Here is a 15,740-nt window from a genome sequence, read left to right as displayed (position 1 = left end):
AAGAGATCATTATTTAATGATAAAGGGGTCAGTTCATCAATGGGAAGTAACAATTGTAAATTTACATGCACCTAACATTGGAGCACTAAAACTATAAAGCAAATATTAACGAACATGAAGGGAAAAATAGATAGCAATATAATAATAGTAGGGGACTTCAATACCCCACTGTCAACAATAGATAAACTAGAGAGAAAATAAATACTAGACTTAATTGTACTTTGACCAAATGGACCTCATATACACAGGTAGAACATCCCATCAAAAGCAATACATTTTTTCTAGTCCACATAAATCATTATCCAGGATAGACCATATGTTAAACCACAAAACAAGTCATCTTAACAAATTAAAGAAGATTCAAATTGTGTCTATTGTTGTTTCAAATCACCATGATATAAAACTAGAAATCAATAAAAGGAATCCTGAAAATTTCATAAATACATGGCTATTAAATAACATGCTCCTGAATAAGTCATGAGTTAAAGAAGAAATCAAAAGGGAAATTAAAAAATATCTTGGGACAAACAACAATAGAAACACAACTTAGCAAAATCTATGGGTTGCAGCAAAAGCAGTTCTAAGAGGGAAGTTTATAGCTTCTGCATAACAAAGAAAAAAAATCAATAAAACATTAGCCTAAGGACTGGGGAAAATCTGTACAGCCCATATATCTAATAAAGAGTTAATATCCAAAATATATAAAGAACTAGGCCAGGCATAGTGGCTCATGCCTGTAATCCCAGCACTTTGGAAGGCAAAAGTGGGCGGATCACTTAAGGCCAGGGGTTCGAAAATCAGACAGGCATGATGGCACACACCTATAATCCCAGCTACTCAGGTGGCTGAAGCACAAGAATCACTGGAACCCAGGAAGTGGAGGTTGCAGTGAGCCAAAATCATGCCACTTCACTCCAGCCTGGACAAGAGAACAAGATTCTGCCTCAAAAAGAAAAAAAGCAAGGTAAAAACAAAACAAAAAACAAACAAACAAAAAAAACAAAACCAAGCAAAACAGATATTTAAAAAAACCTCATAAACTCAATAGTAGAAAAACAAACTGATTTTAAAATGGGCAAAGAATCTGCCTAGACATTTCTCCAAAGAAGTCATAAAAAGAGTCAGTAGATATATAGAAAGGTGTTGAACATCATTAATCATCAAGGAAATGAACATTAAAACCATTATGAAATACTAACAACCATTAGATGACTATTATCAAAAGGTCAAAAAACAAATGTTGGTGAGGGTATGGAGAAAAGGGAACTTTTTTACACTGTTGGTGAGAGTGTGGCTTGGTACAGCCATCTGGAAAACAGTGTAGAGGTTTCTAAAGAAATAGAACTACCATATGACCAGCTGATTCCTCTTCTGACAATACACCCAAAGGAAATGAAATCACCACTATATAAAGATATTTGCACTTCCATGTTTCCTACGGCATTATTCACAGTAGCCAAGATATGAAAGCAAACTAAGTGTCCATCAAAGAAACAATGATAAAGAAATTGTAGTATATATATCATTTAGCCCTAAAAGTAACAAGGCATTGCCATTTGCCACAACATGGATGAGCCTAGAGAACATTATCCTAAGTAAAATGAGCCAGACACAGAAAGAAAAATATTGCATGATCTCACTTATATGTGAAATCTTTTTAAAAATTCAATTATACAGAGATAGAAGACAAGATATTGGTTATCAGGGGTGTGCATAAGAGGGAGAGGGCAGAAACAGGGAGATGCAGATCAGAGGATACAAAACTGCAGATATGTAAGATGAACAAGTCTAGAGATCTAATGTACAACAAGAGGGCTACAGGTAATAAAACTGTACAGTATTGGGATTTGTGATGAATGAGATTTTAGTTGCCCTTGCCACTAAAACAAATAAAATGGGTAACTATCTGAGAAGATAGATATGTTAGTCTGCTTCACTATAGTAACCCTTTTACAATCAATATGTATTCTACAACAACATGATGTGTACCTTAAATAAACAACAAATAAAAACTATTTTTAAAAAAACCTAAGGCAGATATCCTTAATAGTTGTGGAAAGCATTCCTTATAAATAAGATGCACACTAACAAAACAAAAGGCATAGAGATGAGGAAGAAAATCCAAACTATATATTGGTAGATGATATGTTTACTTATGTAGAAAATGCTAAAAAAAAATCTAAGATTAATTATTAGAATGGTTAACAGAACTTATCGAGATTGCTGGAAACAAAATTAATGGTATTTCTAAACACCAGCAACATACAAATTTAAAAAACACTTAAAGAGATTTTATTTATAATTGTGTAACCAGATAAAACAATAACTAAAAAAATCATAAAATGTGTACAAAAAATAAAATAGGAATAAACATAACAAGGATGAGAAAAACAGATGCAATGAAAACTACAAAACATTGTTGAAAGGAACTGAAGACACAAATAAATGGAAAGACATCATGTGTTCATGGACTGCAAAACTCACCACTGTTAAGATGTCCATATTGGCTGCCTCATCCTTTACAAGCAGCCCACCCTGAATTCTCTCTCTTAGCGTATACGTTTACCAAAAAAAAAAAAAAAAAAAAAAAAGCCATACTTCCCAAAGCAATCTATAGATTCAATGCAATCCCTATCAAAATCCCAATGACTTATTTTTTACAAAAATTAAAAAATTCACATGAATCTCAAAGGATCCTCAAACCAAAACAATCTTGAAAAGAAAAAAGAGGCTCACATTTTCTGATTTCAAAATATGCTACAAAACTATAGTAATCAAAACAGTATGGGCTACCATAAAGACAGACATGTACAGTCCAATGAAACAGAACAGAGAGCCAAGAAAGAGAGCCATCATATGTAAGTCAAATAATTTCGACAAGGATGATAAAAGCATTCAATAGAGAAAGGACAGTCTTTTCAACAAGAGGTGATGGGAAAACTGAATATGTGCAAAAGAATGAAGTTGAATCCTTACCTTACACCATATACAAAAATTAACTAAAACTGTATCCAAGATCTAAACATAAGACCTAAAACTATAAAAATGTTACAAGAAAATCCAAGGAGAAAACTTCACAACATTGGATTTGGCTATGATTTCTTGAATATGACAACAAAAGTAAAGGCAACAACAATAAAAATAGACAAACTGAACTACATCCAAATTTAAAACTCCTGTGCTTCAATAGACATTATCAACAAAATGAAAAGTCAACCTACAGAATGGGAGAAAGTATCAGTAAATTGTATCTTTGATAAAGGGTTAATGTCCAGAATACATTAAAAAAAAAAAAAAAAAAAAACTCTATAACCCAACAAGAAAATAATCAGATTAAAAAATAGGCAAAAGACCTAAGTGGTAACCTCTCCCCAACAATATAAAGAAATGGTCAATAAGCACATGAAAAGATGCTAAAGGTCATTAATCACTAGGGAAATGCAAATCAAAACCAGAATGAGACACCACTTCACACTCTTCAAAAAGGCTATTTTTAAAAAAACAAAATAACAAGCATTGGTGAGGATGTGGAACCCTTCTGCAATGCTGGTAAGAACATAAAAATGGGACACCAGCTATGAAAAACAGTAGGGTTCTCCTCAAATAAAATAAAATAAAATGAAATTAGTATATAATCCACCCACTTCACTTTTGGAATTAAAAAGCAGAGACTAAAACATGCATTTGTAACACCTGTGTTTATAACAGCATTATTCACAATAGTCAAAAGGTAGAAGCAACTCAAGTGTCTTTCAACAAAGAAACGAATAAATATAATGTGGTATTATACATACAATGAAATACTATTGAGTCTTTTTTTTTTTTTAAATTATACTTTAAGTTCTAGGGTACATGTGGATAATGTGCAGGTTTGTTACATATGTATACTTGTGCCATGTTGGCGTGCTGCACCCATCAACTCGTCAGTACCCATCAACTCGTCATTTACATCAGGTATAACTCCCAATGCAACCCCTCCCCCCTCCCCATGATAGGCCCCAGTGTGTGATGTTCCCCTTCCCCAGTCCAAGTGATCTCATTGTTCAGTTCCCACCTATGAGTGAGAACACGCAGTGTTTGGTTTTCGGTTCTTGTGATAGTTTGCTGAGAATGATGGTTTCCAGCTGCATCCATGTCCCTACAAAGGACAAAAGCTCATCCTTTTTTATGGCTGCATAGTATTCCATGGTGTATATGTGCCACATTTTCTTAATGCAGTCTGTCACTGATGGACATTTGGATTGATTCCAAGTCTTGGCTATTGTGAATAGTGCCGCAATAAACATATGTGTGCATGTGTCTTTATAGCAGCATGATTTATAATCTTTTGGGTATATACCCAGTAATGGGATGGCTGGGTCATATGGTACATCTAGTTCTAGATCCTTGAGGAATCGCCATACTGTTTTCCATAATGGTTGAACTAGTTTACAATCCCACCAACAGTGTAAAAGTGTTCCTATTTCTCCACATCCTCTCCAGCACCTGTTCTTTACTGACTTTTTAATGATCGCCATTCTAACTGGTGTGAGATGGTATCTCATTGTGGTTTTGATGTGCATTTCTCTGATGGCCAGTGATGATGAGCATTTTTTCATGTGTCTGTTGGCTGTATGAATGTCTTCTTTTGAGAAATGTCTGTTCATATCCTTTGCCCACTTTTCGATGGGGTTGCTTGTTTTTTTCTTGTAAATTTGTTTGAGTTCTTTGTAGGTTCTGGATATTAGCCCTTTGTCAGATGCGCAGATTGCAAAAATTTTCTCCCATTCAGTAGGTTGCCTGTTCACTCTGATGGTAGTTTCTTTTGCTGTGCAGAAGCTCTTTAGTTTAATTAGATCCCATTTGTCAATTTTGGCTTTTGTTGCCGTTGCTTTGGGTGTTTTAGACATGAAGTCCTTGCCCATGCCTATGTCCTGAATGGTATTACCTAGGTTTTCTTCTAGGGTTTTTATGGTAATAGGTCTAACATTTAAGTCTCTAATCCATCTTGAATTAATTTTCGTATAAGGAGTAAGGAAAGGATCCAGTTTCAGCTTTCTCCTTATGGCTAGTCAATTTTCCCAGCACCATTTATTAAATAGGGAATCCTTTCCCCATTTCTTGTTTTTCTGAGGTTTGTCAAAGATCAGATGGCTATAGATGTGTGGTATTATTCCTGAGGACTCTGTTCTGTTCCATTGGTCTATATCTCTGTTTTGGTACCAGTACCATGCTGTTTTGGTTACTGTAGCCTTGTAGTATAGTTTGAAGTCAGGTAGCGTGATGCCTCCAGCTTTGTTCTTTTGACTTAGGATTATCTTGGCAATGTGGGCTCTGTTTTGGTTCCATATGAACTTTAAAGCACTTTTTTCCAATTCTGTGAAGAAAGTCATTGGTAGCTTGATGGGGATGGCATTGAATCTATAAATTACCTTGGGCAGTATGGCCATTTTCACGATATTGATTCTTCCTATCCATGGGCATGGTATTTTCTTCCATTTGTTTGTGTCCTCTTTTATTTCACTGAGCAGTGGTTTGTAGTTCTCCTTGAAGAGGTCCTTTACATCCCTTGTAAGTTGGATTACTAGGTATTTTATTCTCTTTGAAGCAATTGTGAATGGAAGTTCATTCATGATTTGGCTCTCTGTTTGTCTGTTACTGGTGTATAAGAATGCTTGTGATTTTTGCACATTAATTTTGTATCCTGAGACTTTGCTGAAGTTGCTTATCAGCTTAAGGAGATTTTGGGCTGAGACAATGGGGATTTCTAAATATACAATCATGTCATCTGCAAACAGGGACAATTTGACTTCTTCTTTTCCTAACTGAATACCCTTGATTTCTTTCTCTTGCCTGATTTCCCTAGCCAGAACTTCCAACACTATGTTGAAGTGGAGTGGTGAGAGAGGGCATCCCTGTCTTGTGCCAGTTTTCAAAGGGAATGCTTCCAGTTTTTGCCCATTCAGTATGATATCGGCTGTGGGTTTGTCATAAATAGCTCTTATTATTTTGAGATACGTTCCATCAATACCGAATTTATTGAGCGTTTTTAGCATGAAGTGCTGTTGAATTTTGTCAAAGGCCTTTTCTGCATCTATTGAGATAATCATGTGGTTTTTATCTTTGGTTCTGTTTATATGCTGGATTATGTTTATTGACTTGCGTATGTTGAACCAGCCTTGTATCCCAGGGATGAAGCCCACTTGATCATGGTGGATAAGCTTTTTGATGTGCTGCTGGATCTGGTTTGCCAGTATTTTATTGATGATTTTTGCATCAATGTTCATCAGGAATATTGGTCTAAAATTCTCTTTTTTTGTGTCTCTGCCAGGCTTTGGTATCCGGATGATGTTGGCCTCATAAAATGAGTTAGGGAGGATTCCCTCTTTTTCTATTGATTGGAATAGTTTCAGAAGGAATGGTACCAGCTTCTCCTTGTACCTCTGGTAGAATTCAGCTGTGAATCCATCTGGTCCTGGACTTTTTTTGGTTGGTAGGCTATTAATTATTGCCTCAATTTCAGAGCCTGCTATTGGTCTATTCAGGGATTCAGCTTCTTCCTGGTTTAGTCTTGGGAGAGTGTAAGCGTCCAGGAAATTATCCATTTCTTCTAGATTTTCTAGTTTATTTGTGTAGAGGTGTTTATAGTATTCTGATGGTAGTTTTTATTTCTGTGGAGTCGGTGGTGATAACCCCTTTATCATTTTTTATTGCATCTATTTGATTCTTCTCTCTTTTCTTCTTTATTAGTCTTGCTAGTGGTCTATCAATTTTGTTGATCTTTTCAAAAAACCAACTCCTGGATTCAATGATTTTTTGGAGGATTTTTTGTGTCTCTATCTCCTTCAGTTCTGCTCTGATCTTAAGTTATTTCTTGCCTTCTGCCAGCTTTTGAATGCGTTTGCTCTTGCTTCTCTAGTTCTTTTAATTGTGATGTTAGAGTGTCAATTTTAGATCTTTCCTGCTTTCTCTTGTGGGCATTTAGTGCTATAAATATCCCTTTACACACTGCTTTAAATGTGTCCCAGAGATTCCAGTATGTTGTATCTTTGTTCTCATTGGTTTCAAAGAACATCTTTATTTCTGCCTTCATTTCGTTATGTACCCAATAGTCATTCAGGAGCAGGTTGTTCAGTTTCCATGTAGTTGAGTGGTTTTGATTGAGTTTCTTAGTCCTGAGTTCTAGTTTGATTGCACTGTGGTCTGAGAGACAGTGTGTTATAATTTCTGTTCTTGTACATTTGCTGAGGAGTGCTTTACTTCCAATTATGTGGTCAATTTTGGAATAAGTGCGATGTGGTGCTGAGAAGAATGTATATTCTGTTGATTTGGGGTGGAGAGTTCTGTAGATGTCTATTAGGTCTGCTTGCTGCAGAGATGAGTTCAATTCCTGGATATCCTTGTTAACTTTCTGTCTCGTTGATCTGTCTAATATTGACAGTGGGGTGTTGAAGTCTCCCATTATTATTGTATGGGAGTCTAAGTCTCTTTGTAAGTCTTTAAGGACTTGCTTTATGAATCTGGGTGCTCCTGTATTGGGTGCATATATATTTAGGATAGTTAGCTCTTCTTGTTGAATTTATCCCTTTACCATTATGTAATGGCCTTCTTTGTCTCTTTTGATCTTTGGTTTAAAGTCTGTTTTATCAGAGACTAGTATTGCAACCCCTGCTTTTTTTTGTTCTCCATTTGCTTGGTAGATCTTCCTCCATCCCTTTATTTTGAGCCTATGTATGTCTCTGCATGTCAGATGGGTCTCCTGAATACAGCAACCTGATGGGTCTTGACTCTTTATCCAGTTTGCCAGTCTGTGTCTTTTAATTGGAGCATTTAGTCCATTTACATTTAAGGTTAAGATTGTTATGTGTGAACTTGATCCTGCCATTATGATATTACCTGATTATTTTGCTCGTTAGTTGATGCAGTTTCTTCCTAGCCTCGATGGTCTTTACATTTTGGCATGTTTTTGCAATGGCTGGTACCGGTTCTTCCTTTCCATGTTTAGTGCTTCCTTCAGGGTCTCTTGTAAGGCAGGCCTGGTGATGACAAAATCTCTAAGCATTTGCTTATCTGTAAAGGATTTTATTTCTCCTTCACTTATGAAACTTAGTTTGGCTGGATATGAAATTCTGGGTTTAAAATTCTTTTCTTTAAGAATGTTGAATATTGGCCCCCACTCTCTTCTGGCTTGGAGAGTTTCTGCCAAGAGATCCGCTGTTAGTCTGATGGGCTTCCCTTTGTGGGTAACCCGACCTTTCTCTCTGGCTGCCCTTAAGATTTTTTCCTTCATTTCAACTTTGGTGAATCTGGCAATTGTGTGTCTTGGAGTTGCTCTTCTCCAGGAGTTATCTTTGTGGCGTTCTCTGTATTTCCTGGATTTGAATGTTGGCCTGCCCTACTAGGTTGGGGAAGTTCTCCTGGATGATATCCTGAAGAGTGTTTTCCAACTTGGTTCCATTTTCCCCCTCACTTTCAGGCACCCCAATCAGACGTAGATTTGGTCTTTTTACATAATCCCATACTTCTTGCAGGCTTTGTTCATTTCTTTTTCTTCTTTTTTCTTTAGGTTTCTCTTCTTGCTTCATTTCATTCATTTGATCCTCAATCGCTGATACTCTTTCTTCCAGTTGATCCAGTCGGTTACTGAAGCTTGTGCATTTGCCACGTATTTCTCGTGTCATGGTTTTCATCTCTGTCCTGTCGTTTATGGCCTTCTCTGCATTAATTATTCTGGTTATCAATTCTTCCACTCTTTTTTCAAGATTTTTAGTTATTTTGCGCTGGGTGCGTAATTCCTCCTTTAGCGCTGGGAAGTTTGATGGACTGGAGCCTTCTTTCATCTAGTCAAAGTCATTCTCCGTCCAGCTTTGACTCGTTGCTGGCAATGAGCTGCGTTCCTTTGCAGGGGGAGATGCGCTCTTATTTTTTGAATTTCCAGCCTTTCTGCCCTGCTTTTTCCCCATCTTTGTGGTTTTATCTGCCTCTGGTCTTTGATGATGGTGACGTACTAATGGGGTTTTGGTGTGGGTGTCCTTCCTGTTTGTTAGTTTTCCCTCTAACAGTCAGGACCCTCAGCTGTCGGTCTGTTAGAGATTGCTTGAGGTCCACTCCAGACCCTGTTTGCCTGGGTATCAGCAGCAGAGGCTGCAGAAGATAGAATATTGCTGAACAGCAAGTATACCTGTCTGATTCTTGCTATGGAAGTTTCCTCTCAGGGGTGTACTCCACCGTGTGAGGTGTGGGGTGTCGGTCTGCCCCTAGTGGGGGATTTCTCCCAGTTAGGCTACTCAGGGGTCAGGGACCCACTTGAGCAGGGAGTCTGTCCGTTCTCAGATCTCAACCTCCGTGTTGGGAGATGCACTGCTCACTTCAAAGCTGTCAGACAGAGTCGTTTGCGTCTGCAGAGGTTTCAGCTGCTTTTTGTTGTTGTTGTTGTTGTTGTTGTTGTTTAGCTGTGCCCTGTCCCCAGAGGTGGAGTCTACAAAGACAGGCAGGACTCCTTGAGCTGCTGTGAGCTCCACCCAGTTGGAGCTTCCCAGCCGCTTTGTTTATCTACTTAAGCCTCAGCAATGGTGGGCGCCCCTCCCCCAGCCTCGCTGCTGCCTTGCCCCGAGATCGCAGACTGCTGTGCATGGGACCCTCCCGGCCAGGTGTGGGATATAGTCTCCTGGTGTGCCTGTTTGCTAAGATCTTTGGTAGAGCGCATTATTGGGGTGGGAGTTACCCGATTTTCCAGGTGTTGTGTGTCTCAGTTCCCCTGGCTAGGAAAAGGGATTCCCTTCCCCCTTGTGCTTCCCAGGTGAGGCGATGCTCTCACCTGCGTCAGCTCTCGCTGGTCCGGCTGCAGCAGCTGACCAGCCCTGATTGTCAGGCACTCCCTAGTGAGATAAACCCAGTACCTCAGTTGAAAATGCAGAAATCACCTGTCTTCTGTGTCGCTCGCGCTGGGAGTTGGAGACTGGAGCTGTTCCTATTCGGCCATCTTGCTCCGCCCCCCATGCCCATTCTATTCAGTCTTAAAAAGGAAGAAAATCCTGACACATGCTACAACATGGATGAAACTTGAAGACATTAGGATAAGTCACTAAAGGACAAATGCTGTACGATTCCACTTATATAAGATCCCTAAAGCAGTCAAATTCATAGAAACATAAAGTAGCATGACGATTGTCAGAGGCAAATGGGAGTGTGGGGGTGCAGAATGGAGAAAATGGGGAGTTATTACTTATTAGACATAGCATTTCAGTCTCGGAAACTGAAAAAAATTTCTGGGTACAGATGGTAGTAATAGTTTCACAAAAATGTCTATGTACTTAATGCCACTGAACTGTAAACTTAAAAATGATTAAAATTATAAATTCCATGTTATTTATATTTTTTGCCACAATAAAAAGTACACAAAAATCCTTTATAGAAAAAAAATTATATACCTGATATAAAGATGTTTTGAAACACCTAAATCTGTAGAAAAACATTTAGTAGCATGCTCATAAATTAAAATATTCACCATAAAAATATCAATCTTAACACCTGAATTTAGAGACTCAATGCAATTCCAATCAAAATTTTATAGTTTCTTTTTAAATATAGAACTGAGCAAGCTGATTCTAAAACTAACACAGATGTGAAATAGGGCCAAGACAGTCCTAATAAAAAATAAGGTGAAGGATAGTTCAGACACCAACAATTATTATAAAGCTTTGATAACTAAGGCAGATGACAAAAAAAGTGATCACTGGACCAGAACATAAGAGTCCACAAGCAGACCCACACATATATAAAAACTTGGCTTATGTTAGAAAGCCTTGCAGATCAGTAGGAAAAAAATGCATTTTTCAATAAAGCATGTTAGAATAATTAGGTATCCACATGGAGAAAATGAAGTAAGACTCCTACCTCAAAATACACAATAAAATCAACTGCAGATAGATAAAGACCATTAAAGATAAAACTATAAAATTTTGAAGAATGTCTTATGACTTAGGATAGAAAACGGTTTCATAAATAAGACCGAAAGGCATAAATTAGTTTGTTCAGTTCTACTACACTGCAGTCAAGAGTTACATTAATCAAAAGACATCACAAAAAAGAAAAAAGGTAAGACACAACCTATAGGTATATTTGCAATATATGTAACTGACAAAGACTTAGTATCTAGTAAAGATAATCCCTAAACATCAATAAGATAAAAAAAAGACCCTAATACAGAAATGAACAAAAATTTGAATAAGCACTTTGCATTAAAAAACCCCGAATAGCTCATAAACATGTGAGAAGTTGCTCAGCCTAATTATTAATCAGGGACAAGTAGAAAAGTAAATTAAAACCACAAAGAGCTATCTTTTCACACCTACCAACTTCGCTATAATTTAGAAGTCACAAAATATCATGTCAGTAAGGTTCACACCAATAAAAGGGACTTAGGCTTGGCCAATTACATGTTTTTTCCTGTATCTTTAAATCTTACACAAGTGATTAAAACTAAGGGATAGTTGAAGGTCATACATTATAATCAGAGTGGCAACATGATTATTGGCAACCAGACTATTTTCATCAAAAAAAAAAAAAAAAAAAAAAATCCACTGCTGTGGCTCTTGTGATCTAGCCTTTGATGTCTGACAGAACATTTCCAAACCTGGTCCTCTAACCTTCTATTACTTATGCCCTCAGCATCTTCCCCAAAAGTCCCTTTTGCTGAAGCTATCCAGAATCAAATTACATATTTTTTGATCTGAGTGTGGTGGTACACACCTGTAGTCCAAGCTACTCAGGAGGGTGAGATGGGAGGATCACTTGAGTCAGAGAGTTCAAGATCAACCTGCTCAACATCGCAAAACCTCATCTCAAAAAAAAACAAAAAACCCTACATGACAGTAAATGGCTTTAAGACCTCAACTTGAATACTCACTCAGTGCAAAATGTTCATCAAGATAGCAAATGAGGTACCTAGCTCTTTCCCGGGCTGCGTCCTCACGGGCTTTTTCCTTTTCTTGCCTCTGTTGTTCAATTCGGGCTTCTTGTTCTTTCCTCTTCATTAACAATTCTTCTACACGGGCCTGCCGTTCTGCCTCTAGAGCTCTCTTGCGTTCCTAATGTTAGAAATATTTTTTCCAATATTAGAGTTATGTGTAAAATAAAAATGATTCAAAGTAATATACCTTTCACCAAACTTACATGTTCAAGCCAAGTAGAAAGATGGGCTTGCCACTAGGTACTCTGCTTCTTAAAGTTTAAACAAATATCAAATAGCAATGATATCTGGTTTCTGAAAGTCATTTACCAGTGTTACACATAATTAAGAAAATAATTGCTTTTCGATGCAAACACTATGTTATATTTGTTTTGTGGGAACTTGTGATGGTTAATACTGAGTGTGAACTTGATTGGATTGAAGGATACAAAGTATTGATTCTGGGTGTGTCTGTGAGAGTGTTGCCAAACGAGATGAACACTTGAGTCAGTGAGCTAGGAAAGGCAGATCCACCCTTAATCTGGGTGGGCACAATCTAATCAGCTGCCAACAAGGCTAGAATATAAAGCAGGCAGAAAAACATGAAAACAGAGACTGGCCTAGCCTACCAGCCTACATCTTTTTCCTGTGCTGGATGCTTCCTGCCCTCAAACATCAGATTCCAAGTTCTTCAGTTTCGGAACTTGGACTGGCTCTCCTTACTCCTCAGTTTGCAGACACTGTCGTGGGACCTTGTGATTGTATGAGTTAATACTTAATAAACTCATATATATATATATATATATATATGTATGTATACACACACACACATATATATCCTATTAGTTCTATACCTCTAGAGAACTCTAATACAGAACTTAATATATGTTTTCTGATTAATCACTTCTAAAGCCTTGTGTTAATATATGGCTATAGAAATACCTGAATATGATGAAAAAACCACAGTTAATAGATTTTATTTCTGAACTAAGCTTTCATGACGGAATTAAGACAGCTTGTGAGAAGGAGAAAGAGGTAACATAATAGAGCATAGAGTGTATAAGAGTGGATATTGGGTCAGATTCCCTGGTTTTGTTTCCTTACCCCATTATTCACTAGCACAGTGACTCTGGGCTACTTAGTTACAATCTCTATGCCTTAGTTTTCTAGAAGATAAATAATAATATGCATTTCTTATGATATTATAAAGTACAGATGAGCTAATATATGAAAAGCACTTACCATAGAGCCTGGCATATATAAAATTCTCAATAATTATCATCATTATCATCATCAAGCCAGAAGATAAATTATCAAAACTGGGTAACTTCATGAAATATCTGTCACTAACATGTTCCTCATGTTATTGATATGTTTCTCTGAATCCATACCCATTCTCCAGACAGCACACACAACCTGTCGCTGGCCTCTCCTTTATAATTAATGGAATACATTGATCTAGGCTCTAGTACCTACTACTTACATAATTTTGGGCAAGGTACTTCACCTTAAAGAGCCTCAGTTGATTGTGAGATGTAAATTATTGATTACAGGTAAGTTCTCAGCATAGAGTTTAGCCATAGTAAGGGCTCAGTAAAGGACAGCAGAAAAAAAAAATAACGCAATTTCTGTTCAGGGAACACAGAAGAGAGATCTGAACATTTCCAATAGTTAACTGAGCTCACAATAGTAACTTCATCTCCACAACAAGCTCTATCTGCCCCAGAGAAAGAAAGTCTTTTAAAAATAGCCAAAAGGATCTCTATTTCCTTCTTTTTTTTTGAGGGGGTGGGTAGTATAGGAAGAGGGTAAACTGGAAATTGGAAGGAAATGCCCTGATTTCAGGAGGACATAACAGGCACACTGCAGACTGTTGGAGTCATGCAATTAGATTTTAAAATATATCCTTTACTGTCTGAGCATATTATTCATGAAATAGTTGTAGCTATTTCTCATTACTAATCAAGAATATGTGGAAACTTGTTTGGCCAAAAACTCTTAAGACTAAAAATCAAATCTGGCACAGAAAATTTTCTCCATTAAAAAAAAGTGAACAAAAAAAATTCCTCTTATAGTCCAATTTTTCTGAAGTTTAAAAATTCCATATTATATCTGAAAACACATGCTTCACAACAAAATACAAAGAGCTTAGGCATTAAATACAAAGAATTAAAGCAGAATTTTTCATTTCATATTTTATTAATATAAGACCAAAGGCCTGAGGGAGGCAATTTTTTAAATCCTAAATTGATCTTATAAAATATATATTATGTAAAAATAATTACTTCAGGTATGTGCAATGTAGCCAAGTGTAGACTTGTAAACATAATGTCAACTTGCTGATCATTTTAATGGATATCAGACCAACTCCAACATTGTATGAAAAGAGATAACTGGATGTAAAAAGTTACCTAACCTATTAATTTTCATTTTTTTTTTTTTTTTTTTTGAGACGGAGTCTCACGCTGTTGCCCAGGCTGGAGTGCAGTGGCGCGATCTCGGCTCACTGCAAGCTCCGCCTCCCGGGTTCCCGCCATTCTCCTGCCTCAGCCTCCTGAGTAGCTGGGACTACAGGCGCCCGCCACCGCGCCCGGCTAATTTTTTGTATTTTTAGTAGAGACGGGGTTTCACTGTGGTCTCGATCTCCTGACCTTGTGATCCGCCCGCCTCGGCCTCCCAAAGTGCTGGGATTACAGGCTTGAGCCACCGCGCCCGGCCAATTTTCATTTTTTAATAACTTGAAAAGAGAATTGGTAGCCATACAGCTAATGAGTAAAATTACTAAAATTCAGTTACCATTTCCCAATCTGAAATTTCAATTCCATAAAGACAGGAAACTTTGTACCCCACAAAACACCTTGCACAAGGTAGGGATTCCTAAATATCTGTTTAATAAATGAAGCATGACTTTATAAAATCACATACATTATGAATCTATATACCCACAAGGAAAGAACTAAAACCTACAGCAAAGGAATTAGAAATATAACTAATTCTTAAGCCTACAGAAGAACCTCTCAGACCCCTACATATCTTAGCCAGGGAGGTGTTTAAGGCAGCCTAAGAAAGGATTCCGTAGCTCCTCTTTATGCCTATAATTAGTAATATACATAACAATAACAGCAACCTGAGAACATATGATGGCAGCACTTGATATTTTACTTACAAGAAATGAGAATCACATTGCCTTTAATAGTCCATGGGAATGTTTCAAGAGTAAAAATAAAATGTATGGAGGGTCTCTGAAATTCTGTATTAGGTTAGGATCTTACTATTATTGTATTTACAGAATACATGGCACTAGTGCCTGTACAGCATGTAATGACTACACATTTTTAAAATTTTAATGTTATATATGTTATCTACCGGTGGATTTTTCTATCTGTCTCAGTATATCTCAAGCATATGTAGACAGGTTTAAAATTTTTCATTGAAATTAAATCCATAGGAAATTTCAGCACTTTTAAAAACAAAAAAAAAAAATTCTGAAGAGCCAAAACAATTCTTAAAGTGTTGGTTGGTGGAGGAAATTCCCTACTAGTTTAGTAAACTGCTTTCCTTGAAGTTTTAATGAATGTTACAAATTGTGAACTGAGAATCAACATTTTTAAATGAAAGATAACTGTTATATTTCAAATCTGCAAAATGCAGAGAAAGGAATCAAAGATGTCTATTTTAAAATATACAATACTACTCATATATTTCCCCCCAAAAAACAGCTAAGAAGTTACCTTTTCCAGAGAACTTTCCCTGATATTCTATTTCCACCAACTGAGCTAATTATTCCCTCCTCTGTAGTACCTTTGTACCT

The 15,740-nt window shown here is 37.0% G+C and overlaps 1 protein-coding gene across 11 annotated transcripts in view; it reads right to left on the bottom strand.

The window, feature by feature from the left end:
• The window catches only part of LOC105491013 (S-phase cyclin A associated protein in the ER), a 560,926-nt gene that overhangs the window by 364,583 nt on the left and 180,603 nt on the right, over positions 1–15,740 (bottom strand). For all 11 annotated transcript variants that reach the window (XM_071100885.1, XM_071100886.1, XM_071100887.1 and 8 more), the window contains one exon: positions 11,926–12,068. In XM_071100885.1, coding sequence (XP_070956986.1) covers positions 11,926–12,068 — 143 coding nt within the window. The remainder of the gene's footprint in view (positions 1–11,925; positions 12,069–15,740) is intronic.

This window comes from Macaca nemestrina, chromosome 7, assembly GCF_043159975.1.
Source record: "Macaca nemestrina isolate mMacNem1 chromosome 7, mMacNem.hap1, whole genome shotgun sequence".
Lineage (NCBI taxonomy): Eukaryota > Metazoa > Chordata > Mammalia > Primates > Cercopithecidae > Macaca > Macaca nemestrina.
This window is presented reverse-complemented; position numbering and strand designations above follow the sequence as displayed.